Source organism: Chelmon rostratus, chromosome 16 (assembly GCF_017976325.1).
Source record: "Chelmon rostratus isolate fCheRos1 chromosome 16, fCheRos1.pri, whole genome shotgun sequence".
Lineage (NCBI taxonomy): Eukaryota > Metazoa > Chordata > Actinopteri > Chaetodontiformes > Chaetodontidae > Chelmon > Chelmon rostratus.
Window position 1 is genome coordinate 2434602 of NC_055673.1, and position 23095 is coordinate 2457696.

A 23095-nucleotide genomic window follows, 5' to 3' on the forward strand; every position below is an offset into this window, starting at 1 on the left:
AAGCCCCAGCAGCCGAGCTACCCGGCCAAGCCCCAGCAGCCGAGCTACCCGGCCAAGCCCCAGCAGCCGAGCTACCCGGCCAAGCCCCAGCAGCCGAGCTACCCGGCCAAGCCCCAGCAGCCGAGCTACCCGGCCAAGCCCCAGCAGCCGAGCTACCCGGCCAAGCCCCAGCAGCCGAGCTACCCGGCCAAGCCCCAGCAGCCGAGCTACCCGGCCAAGCCCCAGCAGCCGAGCTACCCGGCCAAGCCCCAGCAGCCGAGCTACCCGGCCAAGCCCCAGCAGCCGAGCTACCCGGCCAAGCCCCAGCAGCCGAGCTACCCGGCCAAGCCCCAGCAGCCGAGCTACCCGGCCAAGCCCCAGCAGCCGAGCTACCCGGCCAAGCCCCAGCAGCCGAGCTACCCGGCCAAGCCCCAGCAGCCGAGCTACCCGGCCAAGCCCCAGCAGCCGAGCTACCCGGCCAAGCCCCAGCAGCCGAGCTACCCGGCCAAGCCCCAGCAGCCGAGCTACCCGGCCAAGCCCCAGCAGCCGAGCTACCCGGCCAAGCCCCAGCAGCCGAGCTACCCGGCCAAGCCCCAGCAGCCGAGCTACCCGGCCAAGCCCCAGCAGCCGAGCTACCCGGCCAAGCCCCAGCAGCCGAGCTACCCGGCCAAGCCCCAGCAGCCGAGCTACCCGGCCAAGCCCCAGCAGCCGAGCTACCCGGCCAAGCCCCAGCAGCCGAGCTACCCGGCCAAGCCCCAGCAGCCGAGCTACCCGGCCAAGCCCCAGCAGCCGAGCTACCCGGCCAAGCCCCAGCAGCCGAGCTACCCGGCCAAGCCCCAGCAGCCGAGCTACCCGGCCAAGCCCCAGCAGCCGAGCTACCCGGCCAAGCCCCAGCAGCCGAGCTACCCGGCCAAGCCCCAGCAGCCGAGCTACCCGGCCAAGCCCCAGCAGCCGAGCTACCCGGCCAAGCCCCAGCAGCCGAGCTACCCGGCCAAGCCCCAGCAGCCGAGCTACCCGGCCAAGCCCCAGCAGCCGAGCTACCCGGCCAAGCCCCAGCAGCCGAGCTACCCGGCCAAGCCCCAGCAGCCGAGCTACCCGGCCAAGCCCCAGCAGCCGAGCTACCCGGCCAAGCCCCAGCAGCCGAGCTACCCGGCCAAGCCCCAGCAGCCGAGCTACCCGGCCAAGCCCCAGCAGCCGAGCTACCCGGCCAAGCCCCAGCAGCCGAGCTACCCGGCCAAGCCCCAGCAGCCGAGCTACCCGGCCAAGCCCCAGCAGCCGAGCTACCCGGCCAAGCCCCAGCAGCCGAGCTACCCGGCCAAGCCCCAGCAGCCGAGCTACCCGGCCAAGCCCCAGCAGCCGAGCTACCCGGCCAAGCCCCAGCAGCCGAGCTACCCGGCCAAGCCCCAGCAGCCGAGCTACCCGGCCAAGCCCCAGCAGCCGAGCTACCCGGCCAAGCCCCAGCAGCCGAGCTACCCGGCCAAGCCCCAGCAGCCGAGCTACCCGGCCAAGCCCCAGCAGCCGAGCTACCCGGCCAAGCCCCAGCAGCCGAGCTACCCGGCCAAGCCCCAGCAGCCGAGCTACCCGGCCAAGCCCCAGCAGCCGAGCTACCCGGCCAAGCCCCAGCAGCCGAGCTACCCGGCCAAGCCCCAGCAGCCGAGCTACCCGGCCAAGCCCCAGCAGCCGAGCTACCCGGCCAAGCCCCAGCAGCCGAGCTACCCGGCCAAGCCCCAGCAGCCGAGCTACCCGGCCAAGCCCCAGCAGCCGAGCTACCCGGCCAAGCCCCAGCAGCCGAGCTACCCGGCCAAGCCCCAGCAGCCGACCCACCCGGCCAAGCCCCAGCAGCCGACCCAAAGGAAAGCTGGCTTTGTCTTACCCAGGGGATATGCTCCAAGAAGTTCTAGACCTATTCCAATGGCACCTGTGTACCCTGCCGAGTGGCAGCGCATGGTGCCGGTATACAACTGACTTCGAAATGAGGTACTGTAATTGTCAGGTTGCACTTTATTTGTTTCAACAGCCTTGTTTCAATGTAGCTCATGTTCTATTGTGAGGGATTTTTGCGTAGTCTAAATCAACATGCAGGTGCCTTTTCATCTGAACTGTTTAAAGATGCAATTCTAACCTTGTGCTTCTCTTTTCAGGTTCCTGAGCTCCTCCTGGAAGTGGTTTATTCTAGCATCAGCTTTTGTGAAATTCAATAAAGTACTTGGAACTAAATTGGAACTCTTCTGTCTATGGCTGTCATTCATGCTTTGAATTGATGCTGCACAGTAATATCAAACATGCACCTAAATTTTTGTACTCAACTGTGGTTCTTGAATGTTGGACAGGAATTTAGCTCACAGTAATGTCCAATACTAAATGAGTGTCTTGAGATCTTGGTGTTCCAGTAAATCACACAAAGCATGACTTTAGCACTTGACCTTAAATAATTCTGTCAGCGGCTTGGCACAACTCCTGTACTTCATGCAGTTCAGAAGTGCAAAGCTTTTCCCCTCATGACAGTTTCAATTCTACCCAGCTGCACAGAACGGTTGGATTGGTGCTAACACCAACTGGGGACAGGCAGTTTGCCAAGCAGGTGGTTGCTTTCAGAGGATGAGCGCCAAGAGTCAAAACTGAGTCTGCAGAATCTCTGCCATGATCTGGAATTCAGTTCAGCAAACAGCTGCTTTATGGCCAGTGAGGATGCTTTCTGTTCAGATTACTTTTGCGGCCTTTCTACACCACTGCTATAGGTTTTAAGCTTGAGAGCTAGACTTTGACAACCTTACCAGTGTTGCTTGGTCCCCCTTCTGGCTCAAGATACACAGGAAAAGATCCCACACAGCTGAATAAAGTAACACTAAGCAGCAAGGCACAGCAACAGAATATAAACTTGAATTTGGATTGCCATGACATTTTGTGCTATCAGCAGGTCTAACATTTAAATTTGTCCAATACTTTATGAACAAATACATGCAAAATTTGTGTGCTAATCTGTAAGGTTGGCATACTAGCACACTAAACCAAGAAGGTGACATACCTGATTAACACCATTATATTAGCATTGTAAGTGAGAAATTGCCAGCATGTCGATGTTAGCATCTAGTTCAAGGTACTGCTTTGACTTATCTCAATTCAGTAGTTAAAATGTGACTTTTGGACTCGAGTCCTGACCTCATCTTTTAAAGGACATGCTTATAATTTAGCTTTTTTTTTTTTTTTTACCTATTTGCTACAAACTGCATGTACTTTTATACTAATCACTATGCAGATCATGCTGCTGAGTCTCACATTTTTATTGATATATATTTTTTATTATCCCTCTGAAGACTCTTTTATTCTTTCAGACAGCCAGAGATCGGCTGGTGATGAGATGTGATGAGATGAGGCGCTGACGTCTCTTCTTCATGCTGTTTGAAAAGTGAATGTCGGTTTCTTAGTCTGAGCTCTGTGCTTAAAAAAATGACTCTGGAAATGCAGTGTCATACTCTCATGATGAGACTCATAAAAAAACCTTGTGAACTCGATTTAACATGCTGTGAATCATGATTCTCCGGCTCCTCGTCTTTTTGCTTCCCTCCCACTTCTTCTCTTCCTCTTTCCCCCCCCCTCTCTCTGATTGCTGTTATTAGTTTAGTCTTGTCCTGTTTGGGGAGATAATAACACAGAGCGCTGCTTTTTGTGCCTGACTTTCAGTGTGTGTTGTTGCTCCCTGTCATTAAGCAGAGAGTCTGTGTGGTTAAAATGACACAGCTTTGACTGTTTGAAGCTCTGCCAGATTCACCATCTGATCCTGGTCAGCCCTGCTGGCTTCGCTCCAGCTCCCAAAGCTTCACTTTTGGCCAAATGTGTGCAGGTTTTCCCTCTCAGCTTCTGTAGTGGAACACATGGTTGTTCACCGTTGCTGTGGAGGGACACCAAAGTCTCTGAAACAGCATTTTAAAGCATCTTGTGAGTTGCCAATAATGAACAATCCTCTAAATGTGTTGTGTTCAGATTTAGAATTTACACCTGGATTCAAATCTGCATCAAAAAATACATGGAAGAGACATATTTACTATTTTGCCCAGTTGTTAGTTTGATTAGTTGTGGATCAAAACACATTTTCGACATGGTGACAAACACACAGTACAGAAAAAATGACATAGCACTTTGTGTTGTTGTGTTAATTTGATGGATTTCCTGTTGAGACAAGGCGTCCCGGAGTGCAGGATGGATGTTTTTGGGTTTCATGGTATCATTGAGTGCATCACATAGTTACAGTGAGATTATTTATCTGTTTGTAGAAGCTGGTGGCTCATTTGGATAAAGAGCTGTTCCAGATACCAGCAGAGTCCTCAGTTTAAAAAGACGAAGAGTTGCAGTGCAGTAACGACAAAATTCAATAAACGCCACAGGAGGAATGTGCGGCCGTTTCTTTTGTTAGTTTATTTTAAAGTTACATTTCAGGTGTTTGATCTCAGTAGTACATCAGGAGTACTTTAACGTTCTGTCCTGCTCTTTGGTCTGAAGGAGCTGTCAGTCCATCTGGCTCAGAGAAGCTTTTCCTCAGGTTACAAGCAGAGGTGCACTGACTGGGTTCTACCACCAGGTGTCCTGCAGCTTACATGACCCGCAGCACTGAGAACTCATGTTGAAGTTCACATGAAATCAGAAGCTGATGGGCGAATTATCACAATGAGACAGACAAGAACACATTAGAAGTAAAGATCAGAGACATTAAATCAGCTTCACACAACAATATTTGGCTTGTAAAAAGGAAAGGTTAAACAATTCAGTGATGTTTGTGTTGTTTCTGTCCACCTGTTATGAATAATGAGCTGATTTTACAATCCATCCAAAGTCTGATGTGACTGAGCTTCATACTGTCACTGAGCTGCAGCTTCCATCTGCTCAGGCTTCACTTTAACTGCTTTTATTCTTCCTGACAAGGAAAGAATGAAATAAGTGATTTTTCTTCATCGGTTTTATGTTCTTGTTGAACGTGGACAGTAAAGTTATCTACATGTGTTGCACTGGAATGCAAGCAACATGATGGAGAGATCAGACATTCACTCGAGAACTAAACTTAAGTACAATTTAAGCTACTTGTACTTGAGTATTTCTAATATTTAACGTTTATTTAGCAATGTTGTTGCTTTTCAGACTAAAAACTCACATAAATGCACAATGATAAGAGTCTAAAAGATGATGCATTGTTAAAGATTAAAGTAGAATTTTGGGCTTGTGAGCTCTTGGGCTCTCTTGTCAAATTTCAGATGACGAGTTGTTTACTTTTCCACTGAGGAAACATTTCCTCTCCTCAACTTCTCACATGGTTTATTTAATAATAAATAATACATGTTAAAAGCGCAAGAGGTCAAACTCTCCAATATCTGACAAAAAACTTAGAGAAAAGTCATTTTCTGAGTCAAAGTTTTTCATCTTTTCCAAACAGTTCAGGAAGAGTCCACTAGGTGGCGTCGCAGTTTTACATTTGATCACAGAGAGTTAAAGTGTGTCAGGTTACTCTCTAACATGAATGAGGTAATGATTAAAACCACTTTGTCAAGTAGTGATTTCACTCAGCCAGTAGTTATACCTGCAGAAATAAAGAAAGAATAATTTCTTGTGTTTCATTCTGTGAAAATAAACATTAAATACTCTGAAAAAATCCAACCTGTTTAGATGTTCAGACTGCATCAGCTGCTGAAGGGTTCAGCACACACTGAAACTGCATTTTATACTTGACTCAGTTTGTAATTAGAAAGTTTTATAAAGGATGTTAAATGTGAACAAGTCAACTAAATAATTTCAAAATTATTGTTACAAATGAAATAGTTCATATTAAGAGATTCCTACAAACATCATTTTACAGCATTTTTATTTCATTTCGTCTCATAGTTGATTATTATTTTGTTAATTTTGTATCTACTACATTATAATATGTATCTATTTCATTCTATATTTTTTGACATTTGTTTTCTTGCTGTTTTATATGTTTCATGACATTTTAAGATATTTAGGGTCATAAGTTTCCCTTGACATCGATGCCTCTTTTTCATTCCTTTTCTTCATTTTTTGACTTGTTTTGTAAATTCCTGATTGTATTATTTCATTAGTTTTTTCCCATCTTGCGTTAATTCCGTGTTATTTGAAGACTTTTAACAGGCGTTTATTTTTACGATTACTGTGGATCAATCTTTGCTTGTTTTACTCTTTTTCTTTCCAGGACTTGTCTTGTAGATTTGTGTCCAGGACCTGGTTCTTATTTGGCTCATTTCACCCCGCTGGACCTTCCTCCTCTCCTCCTCCTCCTTCCCCTCCTCACTTCATTCCCATTAACAAAAAGCTTCCTCGCGTGAAGGCGGGGCCAAGCGGACGCGCGTCCACGTCCAGGCGCGCTCCCGCTCCGCGTCTCCCCCAGCAGCGCCGGTAGAGCAGATCTCCGTGCGGATCCGAGTCTCTCCGGCCGCGTCGAGCCGTTTCCTGCCCTCAGTGTGTCTCAGCTCCGACATGCGTCTCCTCCTGCAGACATGGATTTATCCGCTCTGAGTGGAAACTAACCGCGGGCTCTGCTGCTGCTTCTGTCCGCCTACTGGTCTCCTTCAGCCGGGGAAACCCTGCAGCGCGAGTCCAGCACCGATCCGCGCCCCCCCCCGTTAATTCATTTGTTTCCTGGCGCTTCATTTATGGACCACAGAAGCTGCGAGTGACTGCTTGTAATTTCCGTTCACGCCGCTGAAGATGGAGACAGTGATGGAGAGGGAGTGCAGCGCGCTGGGGGGGCTTTTCCAGACTGTCATCGGAGACATGAAGGTAACATGAAGGAACATTATTATTTCATCTGATTTGTGATTGAAATCAGTGTTACACGCATGACATGTTGAAGGCAGATCCCTCCGTGGATCCTGTTGCGTCAAACCGGGAAACCACACATTTGATTCCGTCTGATTATCGGACATTTCCAGGCGTCATCGTTAATTTGTTAATTATCCAGGGGAGGGTGGAGGAAGGTGGGTGTGTTCGGGCTCTCAGGATGTGACCGCCTGCAGCTTTCTGCACTGAAACGACTGTAAAGACCAAACAGGCACAGGAGAAGAGGGACAGATCAGTGTCCTCACACCAAACCTCAGTCATTTCTCACAGGCTTTTAGTTATGAGAGGGACAGAGTGAGGATGGACTCATAGAGGTCAACATGTGAAATGTGGTTTGTAAGACTCATCTGTTCAGGAGAAGACATGAAGTGCTGCAGCAGAGCTGGAGCTCGTGCCTGAATGTGATCTTCAGGATCATGAACTGACTGATCAAACGGGAACACTGGCTGCTGTTCTTTGTCTAATGTGGCAGGAAACTGAATATTTTGGGGTTGTGGGCTGATGGTCACGCAGAGACTTTATCCTGAGGGACACTTTTCACCCTTCTCTGACATTCTCTGTGATTGGATGATTAATTGATGATGAAAATACTAATTAGTTGTGACCCTAAATGACGTGAAGGTTGACACAAACACACACCTGCATGTGCATCCTGTGTTATTGGTCATTTGTCCCTAAATCATCAATACAGATGATAAATGAACACTGTGTTTGGGTCAGTTTTGACTGTTAATGTTCTGGCTGGTTGTAGCCTACAGGTGTGTGTGTGTGTGTGAGTGTGAAGTGTGGGTTGAGTGTATGCAGGTTCTGGTGAATACTGAAGATTAGACTGCAGTGTCACACATACACACACTCACACACACACACACCTGTTTCCGCGGTGACGTAAAAACAGACAGGTGGTTTCTAACAGGTGTAGTGTGGTTGGTTCACAAAGGGAGGTCTGGGAAATCGGCCACACCCTCTTCCTTCTTTCTTCCTCTTCTTTCTGTCCCCGTCCTTGTCACCCTCCTCTTCCTCCTGCCATCTTTTTTCCTTCAGCGTGCTCCACCTCCCTTGCCCTCCTCTTCCTCTTCCTCCTGTCATCTTCCCATCCTTCTGCTCCTCTTTCTTCTCATGTCCTCGTCCTCGTCCTTCTCCCTCTCCCTTGTTTTCTCTCTCTCTCTTCAGCATTTTCAGCCTCCTCCTTTGATACAGTTCTGTCAGTTTTCAGACTCCTCTTCGTCTCGTTCGGACTCCTCCTTGTATCTGTTTCAGTGGCACTTATTTTCTCTTCATCTTCTTGTGGAAAAGCACTGAAACGCGTAACAAGTTGATGCTCTTTAAGATGCTCGTTTGTACCAAAATGAGTCAGCTGCTTCCACACTTTTTCTAAATGTGTTGAATTCACAAACATGGCTGCTGCAGACTGGAGCTGTGAGCGACGCTGCATCACGAGTGTGTGTGAGCGTGAGTGTGTGTGTGTGAGAGAGTCAGAATAAGCTACAGTGTGTGTGTTCATGGTAATGAGGGAACATGTCAGAGCAACAGCGAGGCTCACTGATGTGTTTTTAATGGAGCTCAATGGCTCAGAGGAAGAAGATCTATCAGGCAACACTTTCTCAGAACAACAAACAGGAACACAATGATGATCTCTAATTGCCGACTGAGTCATGTAAATTGAATAAAACGCACCTCACTGTAAGACAGCCTGATGTTTTATTCATGCTCGTGACTCACAGACAGCCAGATGCAGGTTTTCCCTTGTTAGCATTAACATGTGTGGGTGGAGACAGACTCGAGTTGCCACTGTGGAGGAAACTCCTGCTGCTTCTAATTGTGTTTCACATGCTCAGGTTTTGTCTGTTTGTACGTTCAGGCTGTAGAGTCAGGTGAGAGAGTCCTTATTTTACCGTCACTTACCGTGAGAACATTTTACAGCCTCTGGGTTAATGGAGTCAAAATGTCTGCTCTCTTGTCACTAATAATAGATATTTTTAAAATCTCTAACATTTAGAGATGAGATGTGAAACAGTAATAGATCAACAGCCCTTTTCCGCTGCACCAGCCTGTAACTTGGGGCTTCTTGTAACATGTACGAACCTGTCAGGCTTTGGTACTCGACTCGTTTTCACCTTGTTTTTTTTTTTTTAAACAGGAACATTTAGACTGCACCACCTGCGATGCAGAAGTCAGATCATTTAAAGCATTTTTACAAGCTGTTTTCTAACTGCGTGATTGAGGGACAGATTATAAATTAAGTGTACAGATTTTCAAACACAAGATCACAGTTTCTGTGTTAATAGAGAATCCAGGACCCTGCTGGTGGCTGGTTAGGATCCCAAACCACCATCCAGGGCTCTGGTTTGCTCCACTTTGGCCATGATTTTGTTCTATCTTCAGTTTTTGTCCTCCTTGCACTGTTTGACTGTGTGTTTCTTTCAGTATTGGTTGATACAGATGGAATTTAAACGACCGTTAAATTGTTCTAGTGGTCTTTGTTGTGACCGCACATCTGCGCGACCGATCACGATCGACAGCACTGCCAGAAAAGTCGCTAGAACTTTAAACCACCTCCTGACCGGAGCCCGAGAGCAAAAACAGAAGCTGTGACAAAGGCTTCATGCTGTGTGAGGTTCCTGCAGCAGAAAAAGGATGTTTGAGGCCATAATTTAAAGCAAACCAGCGCAGACTGTCTCAAAACCAGTTCATTTACTGTGATTGAGCTCAAGATTAAGACTAAGAGAAAGATTAATTTCTATTGACATATATTTGTACCCGTTAATGCTGTAAAAATGTGCAAAAAAGTTATGTAAATTTTATCATAGTCGCAGCAAGTGATAACTCAAAATGTCCGGTCTAGTTTTCTAAACCTTCAACATACCAGAGCTGAAAGAATTAGTTGCTTAATTATTAATTATAAACTAGTTTGGCTATAGTGGAAGCCTCTCTTGTGCAGGTGTGGCCCCATCACATTCGTACAGCTGCACACATCCACACCTGGAAGCTGACCAGTACAACCAGTCTCCTCTGAGCAGCTCCACTGGAGCGGCTGGGGTTAAGGGCTTTGCTCGTGGGCACCTCAGTGGTGGTAATAAGGGAGCTTTCCCCACCCACGTGTTTTCTGCCGGTCTGGGGGATTGAACTGGCGACCTTCCAGTAACAAGTTTATTTCTGTAACCTTTAGGTTTGCTGGTTGTCTCAGTCCTCTGTGAGAGTGAATTGAATATTTTTGGATTTTGGACTGTTGGTTGGATGAAACTAGTAATTTAAAGGCGTCAACAAGGGTTCTAAGAAATTCTGACTGTGGAACGTTTCACTACTTTTAGTTAGTGAAAATAATTATTTAATCTATACAACATGCAACTATTTTATTTTGAAAATTCTGCAAAAAAGCTTACAGCATTTCCTTAAATAGTGACTGGGGCCTAAAGTTACCTCACTGAAAAATTTAACAGGCCTTTATTTGAAGCAGGCCTTTATTTCTAATTCCCTCTGTTTAATAACTATATTTAAAAACCTCATTTTAATCCGCTTCCATTTGCCTGTTAAAGTTATTGCATTACGCTGTTAATACAAACGCAACACTTCCTGTATCCACGTCATATTAGAAGCCCTCTAGCATTTCTGTGGACAGAAAATCCATTTCTTCACAAGGCTCTTATTGTGAAACGTTTTCTGGACTCCTGGACTTTCAAAGTTCACTTACACAATAGCACTTTTAATATAGCTACTGCCATCCGGTCTGGCTGAGACATTAACACGCATACACCCACAGTGACTGAAATCAGGTTATACCACTTCAGGTGAGTAATCCAGAACAATAAGGTGCTGAACATAGCATGATTATGTTGTTGAAGTTGCTATCTCAAAGTAAAGGAAATAGAGTTTATCCGCCCGTGGTGCCCCTCCCCCAGCCTCTATTTGAGACCAAACTTTAATTGAGGAAAGGATTTTATTTGAGGAAATTCAGCACTTTAACCTGTAAATACACCCTCAATTTTTTATGTCTTTAGTAAAGTAACCGAGCAGAGATGCTCTAAAAAAGACACGACAGCGCCTCCTAGTGTTTCTGTAAAAACCACTTTGATATTCATGTAGAACACCAGCTCTGCTGCTCCTTCTAATTTTCATTTCCTCTCAGGAGGTCGAGCTCACCTGCGGTCGGTATGTCGTATATCCGCCGTGTACATGTGTGCGTGTCTGGCCGTGTGCTGTTCATCATTCACACATCATTGTGCTGGTTAAATTGAAGCAGACACATTACTGTTGATCCGTTTAAGTGGAACCGATCTGCATGTTTTTCCCTGGGGGAGGAAACTGGCTCATCCTCTTCTACTGCGAGCTGCTGCTCCACATCTGCCTTTAAACTGTCTTTTATAGTGTTTTCCCCCCGTTAAACAGACACTGAACTGCAGGCTTTCTGTGGCTGCGGTGGATTTGGAACAAGCCCATATTAGCATCTTTACAGTGTTTAATTGACGCTCTCAAACAGACTCAGAAACACACACATTTGACATAACACCATTAGATTTCACAGTTAATCTGTGAACGTAGTGTGGATTCGGACGAGAGGAAGAGTGGCCTCTGTTTTGATGAAGTCATTGGAGATCCCAAGAAATTCAGTGAAGTCTTTTAGCAAACTGTTCCCCACTTACACATCCAGCAGATACAGAGCACCATTATTATCCTGTTCGAGTCATGTTGGTGTCGAATATTCACTTATAGCTGCTAAATGCTCCACTTTCTGCAGCTAGTCATCACCTTTGTCTTTGTGCTGTTTGGCGTTCAGCAGGTAGTGTACCGTGGGTTTACCAAAGCTTGTTTAGATGTGGAAACAGCTACTTAGATATATGTATTTATGTCATTTTATCTAGCAATAGTAATATATGTTATTTCATACAAATCTCTCCAAGCTTGTTTGACATGAGAAATGAGAAGTACCTCCACTGAGTCAGACAGGAAGTGTATTCGAACGAATTGCAGCGCTGATAAATGTTAAACTCAAAAAAATCAACTTCATATCTCTGTTGAAAACACACACACTCTAAACTGTGTCGAACATCTGTGAAAACAACTGTGATGCTAACTGAACTGTGCAGAGACCGCTGTAGCTCTTTAACCTTGTTACTGCTACAGAGCAACCAGGGTTCAAGGGGTGTGTGTGTGTGTGTGTGTGTGTGTGTGTGTGTGTGTGTGTGGTTGTGTCTGGTTGTGTGTGTGTGTGTGTGTGTGTGGTTGTGTCTGGTTGTGTGTGTGTGTGTGTGTTTGGTTTAAAGTAATGCCATTGAGCGTATTAGCTGAATTCTAATCACCATTTATCTTGGACTGAGCCGTCGTCTTAATCACCTCTGAGCTAAAATAATCCTGGTCTCTTTTTGGAGGGGGGGGGCTGCTGTGTATCCGTGTCGACATCGTCATGGAAACCTCACGGACAGAGCTGCTATATTGGCTTTGTTGCCTTGGCCAAATGGGTCACTTTTTTTTTTTTTTAGTGAGGCCTGTTATTGACATTAAACTCTGGCTGACGTGAGTCTTTTTCTGCTCTCTGATGTGTTTACTATCTGAAATCCTGTCGGGTACTTCACTGGGTTTTGTTGATATGTCACACTGATATTCCATGTAGCTGTATGATGTTGACCATCAGGGTGTTCTGGTGGCCTGGTGGTTTAGGATGCTGCTCAAGTAAGTGCAACATCCCCAGTCTGAATCCATCAGGGGAGCTTTGGAGAGAAGGTAGATGCTGTTCTAATGCTGGAAAAGCCTTATTTCCTCAGGCTGAACACCACAAAAATCAAGCTGAAATCTGTGTTATTATCGCACACAATCACTGATGAAGAAACTGGGATGTCTTGGTTTAAAGCCTGTGCAGTTCCTCACAGGGACAGAGCAGAGGCTGCTGCTGCTGCTGCTGCTGCTGCCGCCTCCGGTTGTTGCCACGGTGACAATTTATGTCCTCAGTGACTGATTGATGCAGCGACCCTGAGAGAGAGAGAGAGAGGTGGAGAGAGAGGGGATGTAATGAGATGTGGGTATATATATATATACACACACAGTGTAATAGAGAGGAGATGATTCATGAGTGATAAAGAGCAGGAACATTAAATGACACGAGAGATGGAAAGATTGAGCGTGCGTACATGAAAGAAAGAGGAAAAGAGGAACAAAAAATATCTGTGTGTTGAACATGAAAGAGAGAGTGAGAGAAACAAAGAAGGCAAATGTGTGACACGGAAAAAAATTTGTGTGTGTGTGTGTGTTTGGGTGAGGATGCATGCACGTGTGACTCTCCCCTCCCCACAAATCCTCCTCTGTCTGAGAACCCCTCTGCATCTGCAGCTGCAGCGTTGCCATGGCAACGGTAGCCGGGCGATGACGCTGCGCATCACTCTCGCAAACAGCTGAACACACCCAGTGCAGCTCAGCTCAGCTCGGCTCGGCTCAGCTCAGTTCAGCTTAGCTTGGCTCGGCCCGGCTTGGCTCAGTGCAGCTCAGTTCGGCTCGGCTCGGCTCGGCTTGGCTCGGCTCGGCTCGGCTCAGCTGTTACAGATACTGGTCTCTGTAACTGTCCCTCCTTTCCAAACTGGTCGTGAAAGAAATCTGCTCGTTGTCATTCAACTACACTACAAGAAATGAGGGAAAAATCCACAGTCCTTGTTCTGTAATAATGCATTCTTAAATGTAGCTAAAGCTAAGACAGTAAGACACATCTTTGTCCCAGCAGTTGCTGTCTGGGATATGGAGAATTAGTAAAGTGACTTTAAATGTGGCTGAACTTCAGAACATGGATTTAGTTGTTGGTCTCTCAGAGTGTAGTGGTGGCACAGGGGAGTGTTTTCACAGCCAGTCTGGACAGGAGGAATAATTAGAGCTAACAGTGACGCTCACAACCTACATATGGCATGTGAGAATTGTATGAGAATAGACTTCAGAGCCTGTCCTTTAAACATCTGTCCAACATCTCAAATGTCAATATAATGCCTCAAAGACTTGGACTCGGTTCAGTCAGATGTTTGACTGAAGTGAAGCTGAGACGCGTCTGGTGTCGACAAGCCATTGCATGTGAAGCCATGTTGGTCGTGTATTGGGGTGTGAGCAGTGGCAAGGTGTGAGTGTACAAAAAGTACACAAAGCGTCAGGGACGTCCACATACTTTAGTGTTACAGGGTCCTGTTTCTACAGGGAAGGAATCTTAATTTATCTGTGTTGGGCTTTTTAGAACCACAATCACAGCATGCTTTCTAAAAAAAAATAAAATCCCATGAAACATAAAAAAAACAGTGTATAATGCTCAGTTTTGGCTGTGGCACAGATGCTGATTCGTGTTATTGTGCTGTATTATATTGTGAAGTCATCCTGTCTTTCCTTTTAGTATGTTGTACATAGAATCTGTTCAAAAGCAGCCATGTGAGGGACAAACTTCTCAAACATTATTTGCATTAAAATTAAAATGTGTTTTAATTCTTAATTTCTTGCAGTGTTTGTGAATTTGGGTTTCATGTATTTCATTGAAACCGGTGAAACAGATCTGAGTCTACACCCCAGAATCCAGTGAGGGAAGACGCCTCAGATGTTTCGCTGCAGTAGAAAAGCCCCACCCGCCCCTAAAACATCAGGGGACTCCTGCTGACATTCGAAGCGCACCCCAGTTTCTTGTGTCTTTGTGTGTTTGGCTGCAGTGGCTCAGTGTTTCCCTCCACGCAGCCTACTTTCTGAACACACATCCAGCAGTACCGCACTGCAGCGTTTTGGCTTCTCAGTCTTTGTATCTGTCTCGTATTAAAGCCAGTCGGTGGACCCAAACTGGATTTGCATGCCTGGGGGTGCTTGTTTGGCTTCCTCTAGACTGGCTGGGTGGGTGTGGTGTATGGATCCCTGGCATTGATCTGTCTCCTTGTTGTCTGTTGGCTCACTGCTGCATCTGACGCTCAGGATTAATGTGTTTTGGTTGAGCCTGACGATCGGTACATGGCACAACTTTTATGCTCTGTTTTGTAGTTGAGTGTGGATATAATCAATACACATTAATATGAAAAGAAACTGTGTGCCCGTCTTATTGAAGGCCATTTACGAGACATGATCAATCAACACTGAACGCAGTTTGTATAATTCTGATTTTATAACAACAGAATTTTATAAATATTCCATAAAAATAAAATTATTACTCCATGTTCGTACGTTCGCCGGCTCACTTGTTTGATATTCTCTTTCTCTCCTCAGGGCAGCTACCCGGTCTGGGACGACTTCATCAGCAAGGCCAGCAAGCTACAATCACAGCTCAGGTAACACACACACACACACACACACACACACACACACACAGGTGTGTCTTCAGCTCTGTTCAGTACAGGTAGAGTTGAGAGAGGTCAACACACAGAACATGCATCACATTGAAAAAAACAGAAGAAAAAGGTGTACATTGTATTATTTAGGAGCAGCTTTCATGCCACAACTCCACACATTTGCCTTCATTAAGTATGTATGGATCTATGAATATGCAGCTCCGCCCACCCCTCCGCCTCTCGCCTGCAGCTTGAGCGGAGCCGCTCACCTTCGACTGCACGCACATTGGCAGGTGGTTAGAGGTAATTCAGCCAGTCAGAAAGTGACTGACTGTGTAAATTGTACAGGGTCGCCCATAAATCAACGTATCGGAATGATGATGTATGTGAAGTATCTCTCTCTCATCGTTAAGTATCAGTAATTGATAACGTGAGCTTCCAGCCTGACTGCGTTATCGTGATTGGTTCCTCAGGTCTGTGACGTATGAAACCCCGGCTGTCTGAATCTGTGGTTCTGCCCTGTCGTGACATGAGCCGCATTTCCATCTATTGTCAAGACAATTTTAAATTATATTTTAAAATGTCGCAAAAAAAGAAAATACAAAGGAAATGTGAATTAGGCGAGTGTCCATAAACCGGTTTGGAGCGAATAAACTGGGCTACGCAAAGCGTAGTTTCATCAGGAGGTGGCGGTATAAGCTACGTTGCGCATGGCTGCAATAAAGAGCGTAGAAGAAGAAGAATGTCGAAAACCGGAAAAAACAGCAGTCGCCGTAAACGCCGGAGAGAAAAATAGAGAGAAGTCTGCAGGAATTTGTTCTGTTTGGGAAAGTTGTGATTGTTCAGTCATGTCCGCCGGTATCGACCACGGTTTCACGCTGTCCGGAGACGAAGATGATGAAGAGGAGGAGCGTGATGGGAATATCTGGTAAGACGACGACAGCGGAAACAGTTTCTTCTTCTGTGTTTTGTAGCGGAAACAGTTGATCGGTAATGTGAGTTTGGTTCGTTGTGTCAGAACATCTTCAGTAAATCTCTCGTTTAGCGCTTTAACACTTTTAGCAAAAAGTCAAGAAACACCTCAACGAGCGTCAAGACTTTAGTCCTTTTCATCAAACTTTTCGATGCGATATTTCAAAAACACGTTGATGGAAACGCAGCTACTGAGTGCTTATTCCGCTCCCGATTGTCGTGTAGCCTCGCTGGCCTCAGAGATATCTTGTTTCTTCATTGTTTCCAGAAGGATCTGATGCACAGTCGCCTCGTACAGCCAACATTTTCACTGTTAGCAGGGAAAGCGAGCTAATAACATTCACCAGTAACTGCAGTGCGGTCATTGAACACATCACCTGCAGACGCCTGTAGCTGCTGTTTCAGATGCTCCCTTCATTTTTTGCTGCAGAGTCTGTTAAAACCGACTCTCATTTCTCTGTGACGTTTAAAAAAAAAAAAGAGAAACGTGTGCACAGGTAGTGCACGCAAACACACACACACACATGCTGGGAGTTTGTATAACCTGAGCTCATGAAAATCCAATCAGTCTGTATCATTAAGTGTTTAAATGTCAGGCTCACCTCTCCTGTTCAGTCGCCACGTCCCCGCCGCTCTGGTTCACTGGCTCTGCACGCACGCACGCACACACACACACACACACACGCCGCTGAAGGTCATCCACACACACAAACATCTAACTTTGAGAAACGTGCACATACAAACTGCAAACATGCACTTAGACATTAATTCATCACGGACAACACCTCCACACACACACACACACATATACACACTCACTCCTTCCAGCTATTAACCACCCACCAACATCCACCTTCACGCACACACACTCGCACACATGTGCACAACTCAATTAACCTTCTGCGGCTGGCAGAGATTAATGATGCCACCATAAAGTCATTATCAGTGAGATGGATCAGCAGCAGCCGCCAGAGATTCTGCACTGGAGCAGAGGTCACCAGAGGTCGGAGCTGATTACCAACACTGACTGCATCCTTCCTCGTCTTCCTCACCACGCCACATCATGGCTTTGTTGGCACCACTTGTGTCTGTGGGATTAAAGGACCGTGCCAGTGCTTCTGCATGTTTACCCTGTTCTCTATAAATCACACGTGCGCTCCACTTCTGCTGATCAGCTGCAAATCAGCCTGCAGACACTTGAAACTTTCTTACATCCATATTAAGATGAAGATATTATATTTTCTGAAGATATAACATAGAAGCTAAGTCTAACTTAAGCGTTTGTATCCAAACCTTCCTCTGTTGTGTCTCCCAGGACCACCGTCGTCGCGGTAGCAGCCTTCCTGGACGCCTTCCAGAAGGTGGCCGACCTTGCAACCAACAGCCGAGGTACGTGTCAACGTGTCTGTCTCGTGTTGGGGTGGGTGTTTCCTGCTGTCTCGTGTTGCGAGTGTGTTTGTTTGGGTTGTAGCGTCTCAGAGCTGCTGTTTGTGGTTTTTGTGGTCAGAAATTAAGCTGCTGGTGATGAAGCTGAATAAATGATGAAAGTCACTGGACCTGTGGTGAGATCCCGGCTGGTGGCGGTCATTGTCGTCTCTAAAATGCTCATCCAAGACAAACCATAATAAATAAACAATAATAAATGATATATTCAGGGGTGGACGGTGAAACAGTGAGGGATTTGTATTTTGTATTCTTTACATCATTATATTGACTCAATAAACAAACTCACTGGCTAACACGTTTCAGAATTGAAGATCAAAATGTCTCCAGACTTATCAAGTCAGTCATTGTGTGATGTCAGCTAAGAAATAACTGGCAGTACAGTTCGGTAACAGCATCATCCAGACTCGATGCTGACCGTGTTATCAAACCACTCAGCAGCTGCATGATGGACTGGAGTCACTAAACCAGTTTCCATTGTCCAGTAGCTATTTTTACTCTGAAAATCAGTTGAAGTCCGACATATTTAAGTCTCTGCTGTCATAATGTCCTGTGATAATAATTCCTGAGTTAGATGTGAAAATATTAAATATTCCTGCTCTACACACTGTTTCCCCGCTGCTTCTCTGCTGTCCTCCTCTCTCCCTCCTCCTCTCCTGATTCAGTGAATTCAGAGTTTATTTCAACCAAACCACAGTTGGTGATGATTGTTGGTAACAGTGAAAGATGAACCAAGAAGGTTTTGCAGAGTTTTATTTTGTTTTAGTCGTGTTTGAATGAATCGTGTTTTACGATGATAAAATCAGTGTTTCTGTGAATGGAGTCTGGTGGCTTTGGCTGTTTCTGCTTAAACAAAACGGATCGTAGTCTTTAACAAGAAGGTATCTCTGTACGGATCCTTTCCACCAGGTTATCACGTTATAACAATCTGAGTCTCTCAGTTGAAAAAACACTTTTAGTGGACGTAGACTGATGGTGCACAAACACCTGGTGGGGTTAAATTGCATCGTTTCGTGTATGCCGGCTGACAAAACTTCAAAAATTGTTCTCTCTATTAGTCACTTTGTCACAAAACATGGAACAACAAGGTTAATAATTAGCTAAAGTGTGACATATGTGTGTTTGTCCGGGACACTGAAGTCTTCAGGACTGCGCACTTTGAAATGCAGCTCAAGCTCAAACAAGCGCGTAATTCAACGACACAGCAGAGGACGTTGTTTTATTTGTTTATTCGGTAACGTGTAGGTGTGTAGATCTTTTAAATGAAGTTTATTTTGATATAATATACAAGTAGTTTGTCTCTCCTTGTATTAGTTTCCCCTCTTATGGACATAATGCGCAAATATTTGATGTTTGAATGTTTTTTTTTTTATTAAAGGGAACATTCAAACATCATTTTTGGTACATTCTGACAGCCCGACTCTTGCTACTGTTGTGAGGCGGTTTGCACGTTTTCTATTGATTTGTGCTTTTCCATGATTGACCAGTGATCAGAGGTGGCTGTCTTCCTGATCGCTGGACTGGAACATCAATAGAGGTCTCTTCCTGGATTGATTAAATGAAGCAGGAAGCCTTGATGGGCAGCGCGCCTCGGCCGTGTGTTTGTCCGATTGTGTGAGCTTCCTGTTGTTGTTCCTGCAGCGTTCGGCTTTTATCTCTCTGGTTGGCTTTCTGTGTGTTTTGTGTCAGGAAGCGCTCTGTTTAAGGTTTACTGTGTGTGTGTGTGTGTGTGTGTGTGTGTGTGTGTGTGTGTGTGTGTGTGTGTGTGTCCACGGTGGGATGTAGGCCAGCTTCCTGTCGAGGTGACTCACTGTCACATTGACAACAGTGGCCGAGGAAACAATCAGTCAACGTCATGGTGATTCTAGGGCTCTGGGTCACAGCCGCTCTGTAATTGACTGTGTGTGTGTGTGTGTGTGTGTGTGTGTGTGTGTGTGTGTGTGTGTGTGTGTGTGTGTGTGTAGTAGATGCTACACCTGGAGCAGTCTGTAGAATTATTGGTTTCCTTCAGGAACTGTGGGGATGAATGAGAGGTTTGCGGAGCCACGCCCCACCTTCCCTGACTTCCCTCCCCCTCTGAGCTCGTCCACCGTCCTGCTCCTGCTGCATTCGTTGTAGCATCTGTGGTTGAGTTCAGGCAACGAAAGCCTCGTTTTGATTGCATGTTGAACACCCTGTGCTAGAAGTCGCTGTAGACTTTGTCTTTATCAAACCAAGAATAACCGTCAAGAGTTCAGTGATGCTGTCGCAGATGTTTTGTGGGAAAAATGATATTTTGGAAGAAAGCAAATTAACATTTTGCTGATGCTTGTCTCGACCCACGCAGAGTTGGTTAATATAATGATACGTTCTGTGAGATGATATGAATCTGCTCACCCTCATAGATGGTCCAGCTTGTATTTGTCCTCTCAGTGTCTCTGGGGGGGCATCAGTGAGCTGGACAGATTTATGATTTTCTGTTGATGTGAGTTTTACATCAATGCGATTAAATATATTGATTGTTTTTAGGGATTTGATTTACAGTATTAAATATCTGTGAACTGTTTAGCTTTTCAGAAAATTTACAATCATCAAAATATATATTGATCAGCAGTCTGTGGGTAGGAACTGCTTCACATTAAAGGTCTCGTGCTTAAAAGGTTAGAATATAACCTGACGGTTGTAACATCAGGCTCCTTAAGGCTTTTAGAAAATCTCATATTTAAAGAAGCTCATGATGATGATTTGGAACATTTTAGACAGATAAATAGACCCCTTCCCTTCTCATGTCTTGAGCTTTAATCTTGTTCAACCAGCAGACAGTCGGTCAGCTCTGGCAGATGTGTTGAATTATTTAATTCTGATCGAGTTCTAACCAGAACACCAGCGTTCAGCTCCATCCCTGTATGTTACATTTCTACAGGGATGGAGAGACATATGAGGGTGGAGGGATGAAAAGTGAGAAGCAGAGGGAAGTGGTGTTGGAAGGCGGAGAAAGTGTGTGAAATTTAACATATAAAGGAGTACAACAAACAGCAAAGAGAGGACGATGTGTGGCAAATGGGAGGGGAGGAAGAGCAGGTAGAGGCAGAAAGAAGATAGAGGGCAGATGGCGATGGGGAGAGATGATGCAAAAAGATGGATGGAGGGATGGAGGGGGAGGAGGCTGCTGGCTGTCATGTCCAGCCGGCTGCTGCTGGTGCTCATGGCAACAAGATGGAAATCACTGCAGGATTCAGTCAGAGCAAAAGAACAGATTTTTTTATCTTATCTTATCTTAAAATCTGCTACCACACCGCATGTTGCAGATTTTTCATAATAAAAGCCTACAAATAACAGAAAGGCTGGAAGACTTTTAATGTAGAGTTTCATTCACCGTGTGAGATGTTGTAGAAACTCCCACCATACTTGCACTCTGTTGATTATTACATCCTGCATGTAGCAACTAATTAATGGATTAGTCAATCAACTGGGAATAATTTGTATCCTAAATTATGATTATTGTTCATTTGGCTTTGAAATTAAAATAGTATAATAAATCCACCACCTACATTTTTTATTACCGTTTGTTCCCATAATTACGAAGGTTTCTCATAACGTAATAAAATGGAGGTAAATGGTGGAGCCTCCACGAATTCTCGTGACTGATTATGGTCGTTTTGTCTTCAGTTTAAACAATTTGAAGACGAAATGATTCAGCTGCTTGGCTGAAATCATGAATTGTGACCTTGGTAGAGGTCAAAGTAAACTCTGACTTTCAGTCTCGTTTCTGCTTTTCTGTGCAAAGAAGCAGAAAAATGAGATTTTATTTTCCCTTAAACACAAAAGACTAAATGAGAGAAAAGCTCCAGGTGGGTCCACACCTGATTATCTTTCCTCATTGTTGAGTGTTGAGGGTCATATCCAACACACACACTCACAAACACTATGGAGATGAGACACAGCGGGCGTCTTCATCGCTCTACCTGTTCGTGTGCCTGTGTGTTGGTCCATGGTTACCATAGCAACCTGCTTCCAGGGAGGAATTCGTCCTTAAAGGGCCGGTGAGCTCTGTCACTTTGGCAGGGGCCACGTCAGTATGTCAACACCTGGTAACTGGGTCGGACTGAGGAGGAGGAGGAGGAGAGGGAGGAAAGGAGAGGGTGAGGGGGTAGAAAGGTGAGGGGGGAACAGGAAGTTCAGAGGAAGGAGAGGAGAGAGAAAGTAACAGTATGTTAGAAGGAAGGAGAGGAAGACGTAGGAGGAGAGATAATAAGAAATGAGAGGAGGAAGGAGGAGGAGAGGGAACAAAGAGGGAAGAGAGGAGCAACGTGCAGGAGATAGGAGGAGAGGAGCAAGGGAAGGAAACATGGAAGGAAGGATGAAGAGTTGTTGAGAGATGAAGAGAGAAAAGAATATAGGAAGGAGAGATGAGACTGTGAGAGAAGGAGCGAGTAGGGGAGGAGGAGGAGAACATAAGAGAGAAGGATGAAGAGGTGCGACAGGAGGTGAAAGAAGGGATGAGGTGAGGAGAAAAGGAGGCAGGTGAGAAAAAAACATTTCAGCCACAAGAAAATACAGCTGAAGGCATGCTCGATGGTGCGTTCAGGTACTGCTAAAAAAAATTGAACTTGCTAGTTTGCGTCAAATCTTTCTATCTTTTAAACTTGCCTTTAAACTTTATTATTCTTTTGCTTGTGGTCCCTGTTTTTACTCATCTAACGATATTTTTATCAATTAACCAACAAATAAAACCGAAACAAAAAGCTCTGCCCTCCTCTCCCATCACTGCTCTCTCTTTCCATGCAGTTAGATTTGTAGTTTGGTCATTCTGAGACAAGACTTGGTTTGTTTAAGTTCATAGAGTCTGCCATGCTGTTTTCCTGTGTTGCTCTGTGTGCAGTGATGAAATGAAAATTGATAAAATGATGTTTGAGTCATCAGGAAACCATTACGTCTATTGACAGGGAAGAATTTGGGAACAATTTTTACATTTATAAACATTTAAGTCATTTTTCAAGCAAAAAAAAAGAAATTTAAGTGGTTCCAGCTACTCAAATGTGAGGATTTGCTGTTTCTATTTGTTGTCTGTGGTAGTAAAGTAAACATATTTGGCTCATAGACTGTAACTGAGGATGTGAACTGAGGCTCTGGGAGAATATTTTCAGATCTTTTATAGATGAAAGGGATAATAAAATCAGCAGATTAATCAATAATGGGTCGGCTGTGGCTCAGGAGGTCTGTTAATTTCAGGGTTCTCGGCTCCTTCTGTTCACATGATGACGTATTCTTGACATGGGGGTCAGCACCTTGCGTGGCGGTAGAAAACACGGTTTTGCTAGTTAAAGGCCTTCTTCTGTGTAAATGTTTGTTTTTTGTTGTTTCACCTTGTAAAGTCCTGGAGCTTCATCAAACAACATCTGGAAACCTCGTGGAGGCTCTGACGTCCAGATGAGAGTGGAAACAGTTTTTTACGCCTCGATCCATCTGCCCAGCTCAGTCATGTGTTATCAGAGCTTCTGTATCGCCGCCTAACTGCCGGCTGTAAAAACCGTAGTCACTTATGAGCCACAAAAGGCCCGAGGCCAGATGTTGTTTTCAGGTTAAAATGTCCCAACATGTTGGTGGTTGTGCTTAAA

General features: G+C 45.4%; 1 protein-coding gene across 2 annotated transcripts in view; it reads left to right on the forward strand.

Annotated features, from left to right (window-relative positions):
• The first annotated feature begins 6507 nt into the window (after nt 1-6507).
• The window catches only part of LOC121619361 (protein MTSS 1-like), a 54393-nt gene continuing 37805 nt past the window's right edge, over nt 6508-23095 (forward strand). For both annotated transcript variants that reach the window (XM_041955022.1, XM_041955023.1), the window contains exons 1-3: nt 6508-6762; nt 15022-15083; nt 17371-17444. In XM_041955022.1, the coding sequence (XP_041810956.1) occupies nt 6691-6762; nt 15022-15083; nt 17371-17444 (208 nt within the window). In that variant the 5' untranslated portion in view covers nt 6508-6690. The remainder of the gene's footprint in view (nt 6763-15021; nt 15084-17370; nt 17445-23095) is intronic.